The following is a 14,491-nucleotide window of genomic DNA, read 5'->3' as shown; positions in this document are numbered from 1 at the left end:
GTGTGATGTAACTACCTTCTTGAAATCAGGTGTTTCATTCAACCTGTGATTTGTTTTGCAAAACTCGTGATCATCTGAATGGTGTTATGAACCTTTTACAGTTTCAATATTCATTCCCTGTCCGGTGCAGATTGGTGTGTTGTTTCTGTTAGAATGGGGCCTGTATCCAAGTGTGAGTTCTGGGAGATGAGGAGAGGCTGGTTCTGACCTTGGTAGCTGCTGGAGAAGAGATCTACAGAAACTATAGGATAAGAAATAGAAGAGGGTGTCCACTGGGAAACCGTGCTTTATGCACAGAGAAAGCACTGAGAGGATCAGAGAAAAGGTGGGAAGGGAAGACAGGTGTGTTGGATAGGGCTTCCAAGGGGCAAGAGGACACTGAAAAGTGCACATAAAGGGCTAAATTACATCATCTGCAGCTAAATAGCCCAGAAAATGTAGTGGGGAAAAAGAGGGGTTGTGTATAGATCCAGTAGCATGAAGTTTTCCCCATGTAAAAGAAACCCACTAGATGATATTATAAGTTATGCTTGGGCTTTGCTGTACAATGTGTACTTCTACCTTACAAGTGATTGGTGCTTTCTAAGATATCAACAGCTGGGGACATCCTTGGCAAATCACCTCTGAGTTCTCTGGTTGCTGGAAAGCGTGGACTGAGAAATGACTGAGTTTAGATGCAACTTCAAATGTGGTAATAGAAACAATATTTACAACATTTAAGATATGGGTTTTTAAAGGTCCCATGCTGGCATCTGAGGTCAGCTAGAACTTGTTTAAGATTTATGATTTAAGCAGTCCTCAGAGTGTAAGTCTAGTCTAAAGGAATACAAAATGAATATGGATTGTCTACTCTTACTTTCATAAGTGGAGTAAACCTACAGTTTAAAATTGTTATCACTAATCCCTGGAAAACACAATGTATATCCTAGAACCTGTTAGTTCAATTTGTCTTTTTCTTTTGTAGGAAATCTTTAAGATAGAAGGCAACCTTGGAATTCCAAGACAAAAACGGGCTATTCTGGCAACTCCAATATTAATTCCAGAAAATCAAAGACCACCATTCCCCAGAGCAGTTGGCAAGGTAAGTTTACAAAAAGATCAAAACAAAACAGATATCAAGTAATGTTTATTCTGTTTTAAGGAATTTTTTAAATGCTTTTCCATCTGTACTGCATAAATGAAATTGAGGTTGGGAATGTTATGAAGCATAATTTACTGAGTAGTGTGGACTATCTTGTTTTTAATCTTAAGCCTTAAGAGGTGTATATGTAAAAAAATCCAAAGTTCACATACCTAAATTCACTTATTGTCTCTAAAGACTAGGTAAGACTTTGCACACATTTTTGGTTTGATTTTTAGATAATAAATTGAGAGTTCTTGCAGCAACAGAAAACCGTATAAATTAGAATTCCAACAACTCGATTTCCAAAACTTTAGGTATACAGCTGGAAGACAAAATCATTCAAAGTGAAATACAAAAACTGTGTAAATGGTTATTTAGGCATCAGAAGTTGTAATTACATGAATATATTTTGCATTCTGACAGTTTTGAAACAGGAACTCTGTGTTCCTCTAATTTTAATAGATGTGACAATGACATAACAGCCTATAGAGCTGCAGAGTATGTTCATAAATCCCACCGATGGGATCACGAGAGCTAAATGCACAGCTCGAGGGCAGAATTTTACTCTACAATCAGTGTGTAATTTAGTCAGCTTGTACCTTATCAGTTAGTTTAATAATTAGGAGAGGTTGTTTTCCATTCAGTAAAATGAAAGAATAATCTTTGACAATTTTCTCTCCTTTCTCTCAGTAATTTATTTAAAGCAATTTCTGAACTTCATGTCATGTTTCATAGTTTGACAGTGAGTAGAATCTTAGTAAATAATGTTGGCTAACATATTAGTGATTAACTATTAATTTTTAAAACTTCTCTTGCTCAGTTTTAAAGGAGGGAGAGAATTGGAATAGTTTATTATACACAGATGCAGGTTTTTTTTTTTTTGTTTTTTTTTTTTGTAATTGTTTTTCCCACTCATTCTCCTTTTTCCTCAGGTAATCTGGTTTGCTCTCTAGAATTGCCTCCATTAAGTATTCTTATTGCTAGCTTAGGTTGATTGCACTAGTAATTGAGGTTTCTGAAGCAGAATGAGATGAATCTGGTCCTACTTGTACTCAAATGTTTTTCTAGCATCTTGCCATCTTGATTTGTTACAATTCTTGAAGTGCTAGTTAGGAATCACATGTTAAGTGTGGTGGATGATGTACAAACACAGAACTGTTTGAGCATCTGGCAGTCTGTTTTCAAAAGCCCTAAGATACCTTTTTGCAACTGATGATTAAATTATAGGAACTACAAATGGTCAGTTCCGTGAAATATTTGAGCTGACATCAATTTATTAAACCTTTAAATATGTTTTTTTTTCAGTATATTTCCAGTGTAGGTATCTAGACTACCATTTTGGCTATAGTCTGTTATGTGGAATAATGTAGAGTGCATATGTGATGAGTGAGATGAAACTTGCAGAGGTATTTAAAAAAGGGAACGAAATATTCTATGTCAACCGCAGTAATTAGTAACTGAATGCTTAATAAGGCATAAACAAAAAAGTTTATATCCTTGAAGATGTTGAATGTAGGGATTGTTCCTCAAATAATTCAGTAGGAGTGAAAGCTGAAAATAGAATTAATTATTTGAGGTCTTTGTTGATGTCTTACTTTATAAACTATGTGAGGAAGAGCTTTATAAACTATGTGAGGAAGTCTGAACTGTAGAGTAGTTCAGAGAGCCTTAGACACCCAACCCATGTACTTGTTACTGAGCCTGTATGAATTGTAGAAAAGGTTGATCATCTTTCTCATTTAACTTTAGAAGTTTATTCTGAATTGTTTGTAGCTTCATGAATTTGCAAAAGTTCTGGGCACTTCTGTGGGACCTGAGAAGCACAGTTATTCTTGAACTTAAATTTTGCCATTTCTCTGGTCTGTAGTAAGCTCCTTGAAGGTGACATTGCTGGCTTCTTTTGTAATTGTTGTTTCTATAGTCTGTGGAGGAAAACAGAAAACATAGAGAGTGGTGATCACAAGCTTCTAAGATGCATAACTGCATGTTATATGAGAATTTAAAAGATAAAAGGGAAGTAAATGTCCAAACAGACTGGATCATACTTTCGTCATGCAATTGTCAGTATTAATGGCTGAGCACTTGTGTACTTTTGCTGTGAAGTGAATGGCAGGGATTCTCATACTGCAGGAGCTCACAGGGACTCACCCCATGCCTTGGGCTCCACTATGATGAGTACTCTTCCTCAAATCCTGTGAGCAAGGGGGTGACTCAGCCAGGAGCCGACATCAGCTTGAGCTGAACTCTGGTGGTTTTCTATGGAAATGCACTTCTTCCATACTCCTTTAGCTGTGATATAAATGAAATACAGAGGCTTCTGGAAGGGACTGCAGCAAAGGAACATGTAACATTTAAATAAACCATTCCAAGCTTGAGCAATACTTTGTTTCAGACATGGGCAGGCATACTATTTGTGTGAACTACAGAGGAACCCACAAGTTTAGTCATAGGAACTATTTACATTTATTGTATTTTGATCACCCAATACTGCTGTGTCTTCATCTTCACTGCCAAAATCTCGAAGGGAAACTAAAGAGTAAAATTTAGAGAAAGAATATGCTGTTTGGGTATAATAAAAAAATAATACTGAACATTATTGAACTTGCTTCCTATTAGGATGAACATGGCTGATTCAGTCTGTCAAGCATTATAGTGAGGAGAAACGAATTAGTTCCAACTCTGTGCAGTCATTTTCAGAATAATTTTACCTCAGAAAGTTGACTTCTCCTATGAGTTGCCTCTGAGAGGGTGTAGAAAATAAATTATGAAAGTAATGGATAAATGTAAAGCATCTGTTAGGTAACTTTATCTTTCTGTGGCTGTAGGAAGTATCCAAACACGTCAGAGGACTGTACCTCCTGATAGAGGGTCAGGGGTTGTCCCCTGGATACAGGAGTTGTCTGTGCTGTTTCAGGGCTGGAATAGCTCTGTGGCATTCCATGAATGTTGGATCTTCACATTGTTTCATATTTTCTGAAGTGGAATTGCATGAGCATATTTAACATGTCAAGCTCATTTCTTACTCCAGCATTTAAAGTAATCTTCCAGAAACATTAGGTTCTTCAGGTGATATAACATAGCAATTGAAGCATTTTGGAACTAGGAATTCAAATTAAATAATGCAGGGGAAGTGAAGAAGAGTTTGTGTCTGAGAGAGGTGGGTGGTGAGAAAGGTGGGTTGAAATAACCACACACTTTCTGCATGAGAAATAATTACAAGTTTTGTTTTCCCTCTCATCTTTATGATACTTCTGAAGTTATACTTCCAAGGTTATACTTGCTGCCCATGAGAAATGTAAAACTTTTCTGAATGAATGTAATGTGGGATAGGGATGGTTAAAAGGACTTGTTCTGTTTGATGCTATTGCCCGGTATAGAGTGAAAGTTAGGTTTCCATATTCACCCTGAATGTTATTTTCCTTTTTTTCCACCTACTTCAGAAGAATTTCCAATTTAGTTCATTCCTCTGTCTTGGCTGCCTTCTGTTTTCCAACTCCCACTACCACAATGTTGCCTGAAAATGCACAAGGTTGTTTGGAAGTGACTGCAGAAGCTGCCAGCATTTGAGCTGCTTATTAACACTTGGTTGGAAGCAAGGCAGATGTGCAAAACTAGGAGAGCAAGGGGAGAAAATTATTATTATTATTTTTTCATAGCTAGGAATTATCAGCATAAAAAGAAATTTATGGTAATTTTAGAGGATTTCATTCGTTAAGATTATAGTCTTAACAAATTGCTATAACTTGGGAAGGAGTGCACTAGATAAGTTGAAATACTGGATTGTTTTAATTAATGAGAAAATTTCAAGTCAGTATTTAGCATAACAAGGAAATACATGTGTAGAGGCTCTTTTCTTTTCTGTTATGACTTTCTAGCACACCCACTTAGGGATAAGTGTATTGCCTAGCCATTGCACACCCTTGGCTATGGGATCTCTTAGTTAAATAACTGTCATAGGCGTGCTGTGCTTGTAGGTAAAGGAATCTCACCTTTCAGCAAAATCTGAGCTGCTGTATATTATCCTTCATTCCTGAGAGAGAATAAGGAGATGAAAATATTTTAATACATTCTTGGTACTATGGGCCCATGTGTCCAGATGGTCCAGACTACAACCGTTGACTATTATTGATGTGTTTCATTTAGCTCTTGCTGGTATAGCACAGGGATATGATATGCAATTTTTAGTCTCTCTCCATATGCTGCTCTTCCGTTTTATCTGTCCACATCAAGTCAAATGAAGTACAAAACAGTGGGATGCAGAATTATCCTGTAATTATGATGATTTGCTATGGATTAATTGATTTATATATGATAAATCAATTATTCTATTGTTTAATTTAAAGGTATGCCCTTCATTAGAAGGAGTACTTGTAGTTGTTTTAACATAATATATGGAAGCTCTAAATGTCTCTGCAAAAATTGGCTGAACTTCTAATGATTGCTGAACACCTGAAGATAAAAAGAAGGACATTAGAGATTCTGTTAAGAAGTAACCACTGAATGATGAAGATGCAAAACCTTGGTTTTTTTTTTGCCAGTAATATAATTTGTTTCTTTGTTGCTTCACTGTTTATGTTGACCTCTGGAAGTGAAAGGAGGGGCAGGTGCTTTCCCATGCTTTATATTAGAAAATCTATATGAGTAAATATGAGTGTATATATATATATATATGCTCCCTGACTTTCATCTGTGCTGATGGACAGTTAAGCTGCCAAATGACAATTAGATGGCAGAACTGATCTAATCTCAAGAAAGAAAGTAATGCAAGCTATCAAACACAATAGAAATCTGTAAGATCAGGGTGGTTTTTTTTTTTTCCTCTTCAAAGCCGTGAATTTAAGGAGAGTGGTTTTTTTCCTCCTTCAAGTTGTGAATTCAAGGCAAACTGAAAACACAGCTTGTCTGTTAATGCCGTGATAGAAAAACCTAAAAAGGAGAGGAAACTGGAGATAACTGGGTGGAAAAGCTGCTGGAAGCTTATTATTTTTGAGTGGATATCTGATTGAGGCTTTTTGTATATGATAAATTATATGCTTCACAGAAGAGGAGTGTGAAGTACTAAAGATGAAGCTGGGTAAAAAAAAAGCCAAACTTGAGGCAAAATTTGAAAAGAAGGTGATATAAAAGACAAGAGAGACATGATGATGTTCCACAGATCTTTGAAGAGAACTTTAGAGGGAAATATTGTAGATTACAAGGAGGACATGTAAAAGACATCACAGAACAAGATCACCCAGTGGAATAAAACTGAATTGAGACGTGTATTTCTTCTACTGGAAGACTTGGAAGAAAATGTGAGAGGAAACAGAAGGAATTGGTGAAAGGAGATTGCTGTCCAAGTCTGGAAGATAATGGTGTACACTGACAGATAACAGAATGATTTGAAGAATAGAGATACACCAAAATACCTTTCCAGAACCAAGAGAGATGTGTGGATCCTTACCAGCTGAATCTCATTTCTTGTTTGGAATCTTTGTCTTTTACAAAAAGCAATGCAGAAACAGGAGAACAAATTCCTCACTAACAAACTAGAGTTATGTCTGAGCTGTATCAGAAAATTCCTCTGTATCTTTGAAATTATTTTTTTTAATATCCTTTTTTTTTATGTGTTCATGTAATCACCACATCAGATATAAATGATCAGGTTATACCAAAGAGGATCCTCAGAAAAGGGGGATTGTCTATCAGCAAGAATTCTGACTTCTCCAGAGACCAGAATATTTAGGCTGTGACAGCTGTAAAAGCGGTGCCATCAGAGAAATAGTGGAATGATCGACTCCTGGGAAACATTGCAGGGTGGGAACATTTTTCAGAGACTGGAAGTGCTCAGGTGCAAATTGTTCCAGCTTCTTACATCAAGATTTGGTGGCACTTAAGGAGAATGCTCTTCTGAAGTGTGGAGAAGAAATGTGTCTATCAATCTACACAGGAAAAGACGCATCCAGAGATGAGAATCTACAGCAAAGACAGTGGAGGAAAGTTGTGCAGAAATGGGGAAAAGGTCTGAAACAGATACATCTAAGCAATAAGGATAGTCTTAAGAAATAAATCTTTTTATATTTCAATTACAGAAGAGATTGGGATTACAAGAAAAATTGAGTTACGTTACTAGTACATGACTAGTACTAATTGTGTACACTAGTAGGTTGGGCTTAAGTATGTATGTCAGAGCTCACTCTGTTCATTCTGGTATGGTACTTTATTTAAATCTACAGTGTACGCAGTCACTTAAGCCAAAGGAAAATACTGACATAATAACGAATGGATATACATTTTTGTCTGAAGATTAGGGAAAAGGCTTTTGGTCCTCAGAGAAGACAAATTAATTTCTACCAGTCTTCGAGGGCAAGGAATTCCAAGTGTGATAAATATACAACCACAATTGCATAATATGTCTTCTGATCATGGAAAAAAGACACCAAGACATTTCCTTCAATTCTAGAGATCTTGAAAACATATAATAACCTGTTGATTTGGACCTGTGTGGGCTACTGGAGATGCTGGAGTATAATGTGATGAAATCTGTGGCTTTCCTGAAGGGATGGCACATTTTTGGTCTTCATGGAAAAATACCATCCCACCTCAGCAATGAATGTAATGAAATGCACAGCACTCCATTAAATTAAAAGGCTTTCAGTGCAAGTATATGAACTATTAAACTACAGCATGTTAATTTTCAATAGAGAGTATGTATTTGATATCCCAACAAACCATTAGATGCAAACAATATTTCAAATACACCTAGTTTTCTGACAGGTCCCTCTTTAAACTTCTCCTTTTCTAAAATATTGATAGTCACGCAAATAATTCCGACAGAATACATTTGTTCTCTTTAAGTAAAAAAAATTTAATGGGAATCTTTTTAAAATGCTCTTGTTTACTTAAATTCTAGAAGAGTCATTCTTGCACAGCAGATGCTTTCAAAAGCTGGAAAATTAGAATTTACTATCATATTTTTCATTCTTTTGTGTCATTAATATGGATAAAATTATTTTTAACTGTTTGAGGAATATTTTCAAATCTAGTTACTATGGTTACAAGCTTTGTTGGAGATACAGATGTTCTACAGGAATGATGGAATTAAACTTTCTTCCCAATATTGAAAATTCAGTTCCTAATTTCCTTCTATGCAATAAATCATGCTAATGACCTGAAGTGAAGCACTGAAGAGAAGAGATTTTATGCTCTAAAGTTTTTTAGCAAAGTGTACCACAGTTTAACAGTGCCATTGTTTGAGTTAACTTTGGTCTCAGAATTTAATATCTTAAACTGAGCTGCAGATTAAGGTAGGGGGGGAAGAGTGAGCCTTTGCCAATAAACTACATATGTGAAAAGTAAAACCCTGATAACTAAACTTTCATTCATACATAAATGGAATTTTAGATTCATGTTTACAGGGAAGGGTGTTTGAATTATTTTTAAATGCAACACCTGTATCATCTAATGATGCCCAGATACATACTGTTCCATAGTGGTGGTGTTTTTTTTTTTTCTTATTATTATCTTAAATAATATATTAGAAACATATTAGAAGTTCTCCTAAACTCCATCTCCTTTCTAGCTTTCTTGACTCAAACTCCTGTTTTAAGACTTACATTTTAAGTGCTATTCTTTACTTGGTCTTACTGAACATACCTTGAACAGGGAATGCTGATGACAAAAGCAGTCACAAAGTCCCCTGCGGGGACGCAGAATAAATTATTCAGTTGCTATTTCTTAACCTGTTTCTCCATGATTTGTGTGAATCCGCACTGATTTGTTTCATTTTGATCAGTTTTCATCTTTGCAGTCTTCCAAGATGAGTCTATGTCCTGACTGGAACTAGTGGAAAGTTTTCAGTATCCACCTTGAATTTTCAGTCTTGATTTACTTCAGTTATTTGAAATAAACACTGATTCTGTCCAGCTTGAAAAAGCTGTTTTCTCATTGAACATCTTCCTTTGATCAATATAATGATCTCTGCATTTTCAACCATGTCACATTTAACCTTAACAAGATATAGGGCCTAATTTTGTAATCTCAGGTTGATAAAACAGGATATTTGGATCCAGGATTTCTGTTTGCTTGTTACCTTTAATTTGTAGAATTGCTTCCTACAAATCTACTTACCGTAATACTTCCTTTTAAGTAGTATAACAAATGCAAAAGACTTTTCCAGCATTACAGAGCAGTGTGCTGTGTTAATATATTATTAGAAAGGAGATCTACAGAATACTGAACTCAGTGGAGAGAACATCACCATAGAGCATCCTTCAAAGCAATTAAGATATTTGATAACTGTGAATTTTCTGACTGATTTGAGTTTCATCTGCTTGTTACCTGAATACTGTCCCTTCCCTATCCGCTCATTTTTCCTCCTCATTCCCTTTGTTTCCTATTATGAAAAGTCTGACAGTAGCAAGTTGGTAGTGTGATATAAAGCAATATCCAAATGAATGACATTTTAGAAAGAAAAATAACTTATCCCTGCCAATTTACAAGCTAAATACTGTCATACTGTCAACCTCAATGCTTACATTAAAGAAAGACTTTATTAAAGACATTTTGTGGACTGGACTGGAGATAAATCTGATATTACTACCTGTGGCTTGTTAAAGTGACACCAAGAAAAGATGGTTGGCAGAGTACTTCCAAAAGGAAAAATGGTATGCATTATGTATGGCTCATCTGCAAGGTGGAGTAAACAGCTGTCACACAGAGAACACCAGACATTCTTTTCCTTCTGACTAACTGTTGGATCTCTTCGATGATGACTAATTATAACCCTTTTGTGTTTTGCTCTTGGTTTTATTATGCATGGATAATTTTTCTTATGCATTTATTTCTCTCACATTTTCTCCTGTATAGTAACAGATCAATAGCGTAGGTGAGTGTGGTGCTAACATGTACAATGACAGCTGTGTTTCAGATCACTAAACATTTTTCTTTTCCTTCACAAGATTTTGCTATTCTTTTTTCCAGCTGCCTTATAAGGGCGAATTTCTTTTTTAACCTTTCTGGTTAATTATCTTTACCACTTAGTTCACAGCCCTATTTGCGAAATTGAGAAGAGAACTAAGTCATCTGTAGCATATAGGAATGAAATGACTTTTGTGTCTTTGTACCTTTAAGTGTGTAATGAGGACACATTCTTTTTCCCTTACCTTATTTTAAACCAGCTGATGTCTTTTACCATGGTTAATAATATGTCATTTTGAAGTAAATGTTACTCTGCTCTATTGACCTATTTTTCTTTCAGGGTCAAATACTTAAGAAGTAGGAATTATTTCATTGTAATCACCAACCCACTGTTGAATTAAAATCTTCAATTTCCTTTTGCCTGTCTTTTGAAATGAACATTCTAGTCTGACCTCTCTGCTTTCTTTAAAATACGTCAAAAAAGAGGAAGAGTTACTTCCCATCATTGAAATGTTGCTTAAATAAAGGCAAATGAATATTCAGATGTCTGCACTTGCAGATTAACCTGCTTACCAATGTTCTGTAATGAGATTAGCAAGAGCTTTGATTTTTGATTTTCTATCATATTCTTAAAATTTTCTGAGACCATCTATGAAATCGTACAATTGCTGGAATATCTATATTTTGAATTTAAATACAGGAATCATGTTCCCCTTATTAGGTTTATATGCACATATTCATAAATTTCTCTACTGGATCTATATGCACATACATAGTCAGAAATGCATATAAACAAATGAGTACATATATAAATATCAAGACTCTCTTGGACTCCGTTCTTGGTCAATGCATTGGTTTGCAGGTGCTCTTTATCTCATTTTAATCCATAAAATGCTTCTGTGAACACACTGATTCTACTGAAGGTCTATCGACATCATCTGCTCTTAGGTCAACAGGTGTCAGTAACGTTGTTGTTCCTCCAAATCTTATTTCCCTGTTGTATTTCTATTACAGCATCTCATATTTCTGAGAAGGTAAATTAAATTGATTTTTTCAGAATTACAAAAGCTTAAATAATTGTACCTTTTTTGGACACAATATTTTAGCATTTTGTTTAAAGTGAATTTCAGTTTAAGATGAGGTGCAGAAGTCATCATAAGCTTGTCTTTATCAGTCAGGGCTTCCATGGAATATCAATGTATTAAGTACATACCAAACATTTTCTGTATCATTGTGCAGTGATATCTAACCTTAAGCACACTGAAACTAATACATTCTCCCAGCTTGGTAGAAAAGACCTTTTATCAGTCAGCTGTCTTGGGAAATTTAATTATATTTATAGGGAAAATTATTGAAGTATCTTGGAAAATATGGTTTTAATCAATATTTGAATTTGGCTATCTTTCCTATATCATAAGTATTTTCACGCTGCTTCTGAAGTTCTGCTTTTCATTTTTACTACACATTGAAGAAACCATTAAGCTTACATTTTCAGTTGAGCTTACAGGACATGAGAATGGATTTTGATAATAAAAATCTGTACAACAATGACATCCAGAAATTGAAAGTGGTAGTGACCCTGTAATCCAATAACATGTGTCTTAATACTTTTTTACTTATTAGAATTGCTAAAAAACAGGAAATGTGAATGTAGCTTAGTGTGGATAGAAGTTGAATTCAGGGGCTATATTAATTTAAAAAATTCATGTCCAGACCTGATCTACAATATATTAAAGTATTTCCATGATCGATTGAAGCAATGAAGGCTGGTTTCTTGCAAATATTCATTTCCTGCAATGAACGCAAATCTTCTTACCTGTGATAACACCTCAAGCATGGTGACCCTAAATCACCCCACAGTCCCCACAGCTCTGCCAGTGTTATTTTCTACTTACTGTCATTTCCAACTGGGTGAGAGAAAGCACATTGTGGTGCTGCAGCCAATCTCACTGAGAATGAATGCGTTGAGGCAAAATGAATACTCTTCCTTCTTTTTCTGCCGGTGTGAATGCATCTTCTTGCCATGAAATGGCTACAATTTTAATAGAATTTCTAGAAACTTTAGGTGTTTTTTGGTAAAATTTAGTTGAAATTAGAAAGTAGGGTTAAAATGCGTGAGAGAGCTTGATCATCTAAATGGTGTGGGGTGATTTTTAGGGCACCAGAGCAACAAGAACAAAACCAGAACTGTTTAGGCTTTCCTCAACAGATTATTTTCTACTCAACACATGAATCCTTCAATGTACTGAAGAGCTGTTGCTCCATGTTGGGTTAGGGGTTGCATTTAGCATATTAGAAGAGCAATGATGAAGTCACTACGTATGAGTGGACATATAAAGATCTATGTGAATTTTTTCACCAGTTAAAATTAATGAACGATACAGAGCATGCTGAAACTGTGTAAATATGAAAACATAATAACTTCTTTAATACTACTCTACTGTTGGGCTTTTAAGTCTAAATTTGCAATGGGTCACTGGAACATGAAAAATAATTTATGTTATAGATTTTGTTACATATTTTATTAATTTTGAAATTAAATTAAATTTTAAAATAACACCCACATACCATATAGTACTATTACTTAATTCTAGCAATCTATTATATTATGAAGATTTTGTATTAATTCTTATTTAATAAATCCTTGAAACTATAAAGCATACATTTATGATGCAGTCAGTCTTTGGGAAAAAGGAGCATTATAATTGCCTCTTAATGAGAAAAGTTAACTAACTAAATAAATAAATAACTAAATGAAAGGATGCTGTTCACCTTAGGGAAAAACTGATGAAGGACATTCTATGGTAGAAGAATATTGATTATAGGGATTTTTATTATTTTCTTAATGAAAGTCTCCACAGAGATTGGTGACTTCAAGACTGCCAGGTACCAAGTAACAAGCTTGGTTCACAGATACCTGTGATGAGCTCTCAATATGTTATCTGCTGAATGTCTTCTTTGCTTTCTCATTGATAAGCAACAAGATTTTGACTGTATTTTTGGACAGAAAACTTTCTGATCTTGAAGAATTTTTTATTTCTGGGAACCTGTTAAGCACATTCACAGATCGTAAATGTTTTATATAGAATCATAGAATCATTAAAGCTGATAAAGACCTCTAAGGCCATACAGTCCAACTATCACTTATCATTACCGTGCACATTAAAACATGTCTCAAATATCAAGAAAATATATACTAAATGACACATACAATGCTGTGTTTTTCCATTCTAGTGCAATAGTACCAGTGCTCTTCCGGTGCAGAAGAGCCAGAAAGTTTGTTCTTCACTTTTCAAAAGAACTCTTTCTAAATTTACCATTGGACTGTCAGGGTTAATTATATTTTTAGAATTAGAGCGTGAAGTTCCAATCAGCTTTTTGAAGCAGAGATCTAGAGGCTGAACACAGCTTGGCTGCCATTGTTGCCATTGTCCTTTTCTCGAGGTGGAGCTCCCTGCTGCTCATGTATTGAGTCATGTGAGTCCTTATGCGGTAGCTTTAAAAGCAATTAAGTATTGTGTTGAAAAGCTGGAGAAATGCAAATAATCATAGAATCATAGAATAGTTTGTATTGAAAGGGCCTTGATAATCATCTAGTTCTTACCCCTCTGCTATAGGCAAGGACACCTTCCTCTAGACCAGGCTGCTCAGTGGCCCATCCAGCCTGGTCTTGATGTAGTAGCAGGATTTGGTTTTGGTTTCAGTCATAAATTCACTGTCAGGAGATATTTTGTTTTGTTTTGTTTTGTTTTTTACCTGTGTGACTAGCAAATAGCCAACAAACAGCATGAAGTGCTTAGTCAACAGGACTCTTCTGAAGGGAAATCACTGCTCATGAATGTATTAAGATCTTTGAAGGAGCCAAAGGTGTTTATAAAACTAATCAACAAGCCTTACTTGGGCATTGCTGCAAAGAGGGTATGGCTTCTTTTGGTGAGAAAAATAAAATTGAAATTGTCATTGGTGTGAGTTGTTATTGGTCATAGGCACATATGGATCCTGGGGCTGAGCCTCCACTATTCCTATTTGATTTGCTATCCATGATTTGTCATTGAATAGCATTTTAATTTTTCTGCTCTTCATGAAGATGGCAAACTGCAAGAAGATCATAATGTAGATGCACACATGCTTCCATTGCTTTTCTATACTCTCACAAGCCATCTCAAGTCTAAGTTTTTTTTTGTTCTAGATACAATTTCTGTCTTGTGAATGCATCAGGAGAGCAGAGAGAAAGGGTGAGAATGTCTGATGTATTATTTGTATTCAAATACCACTTTATTATTTATAGAGTCATTTCGCATTTCAAAAGCATGTAGGCAATGTTAGAAATAAAAAGCTGTTTCTGAATGCAGTGAGATTTAGGTTACTGAGACCCATATTTCAGTGAAATCTAGGTGCCTCAGTTCCTTCACCGTGAAGACAGGTAATCCACAATTAGAGAATGGAGTTAAACAGTTATTTCTTCTGACA

At 35.3% G+C, this 14,491-nt stretch overlaps 1 protein-coding gene across 2 annotated transcripts in view; it reads left to right on the top strand.

Annotated features, from left to right (window-relative positions):
* Window positions 1-14,491, top strand: part of CDH13 (cadherin 13) — a 427,603-nt gene that overhangs the window by 179,264 nt on the left and 233,848 nt on the right. For both annotated transcript variants that reach the window (XM_065733108.1, XM_065733107.1), the window contains exon 4: window positions 965-1,081. In XM_065733108.1, the coding sequence (XP_065589180.1) occupies window positions 965-1,081 (117 nt within the window). The remainder of the gene's footprint in view (window positions 1-964; window positions 1,082-14,491) is intronic.

Source organism: Cyrtonyx montezumae, unplaced genomic scaffold, assembly GCF_038088225.1.
Source record: "Cyrtonyx montezumae isolate F1298 unplaced genomic scaffold, pur_monq_1.0 scaffold_17, whole genome shotgun sequence".
Classification (NCBI taxonomy): domain Eukaryota; kingdom Metazoa; phylum Chordata; class Aves; order Galliformes; family Odontophoridae; genus Cyrtonyx; species Cyrtonyx montezumae.
Note: the sequence above shows the minus strand (reverse complement) of the source record. Positions and strands in the feature narration are given on the sequence as shown.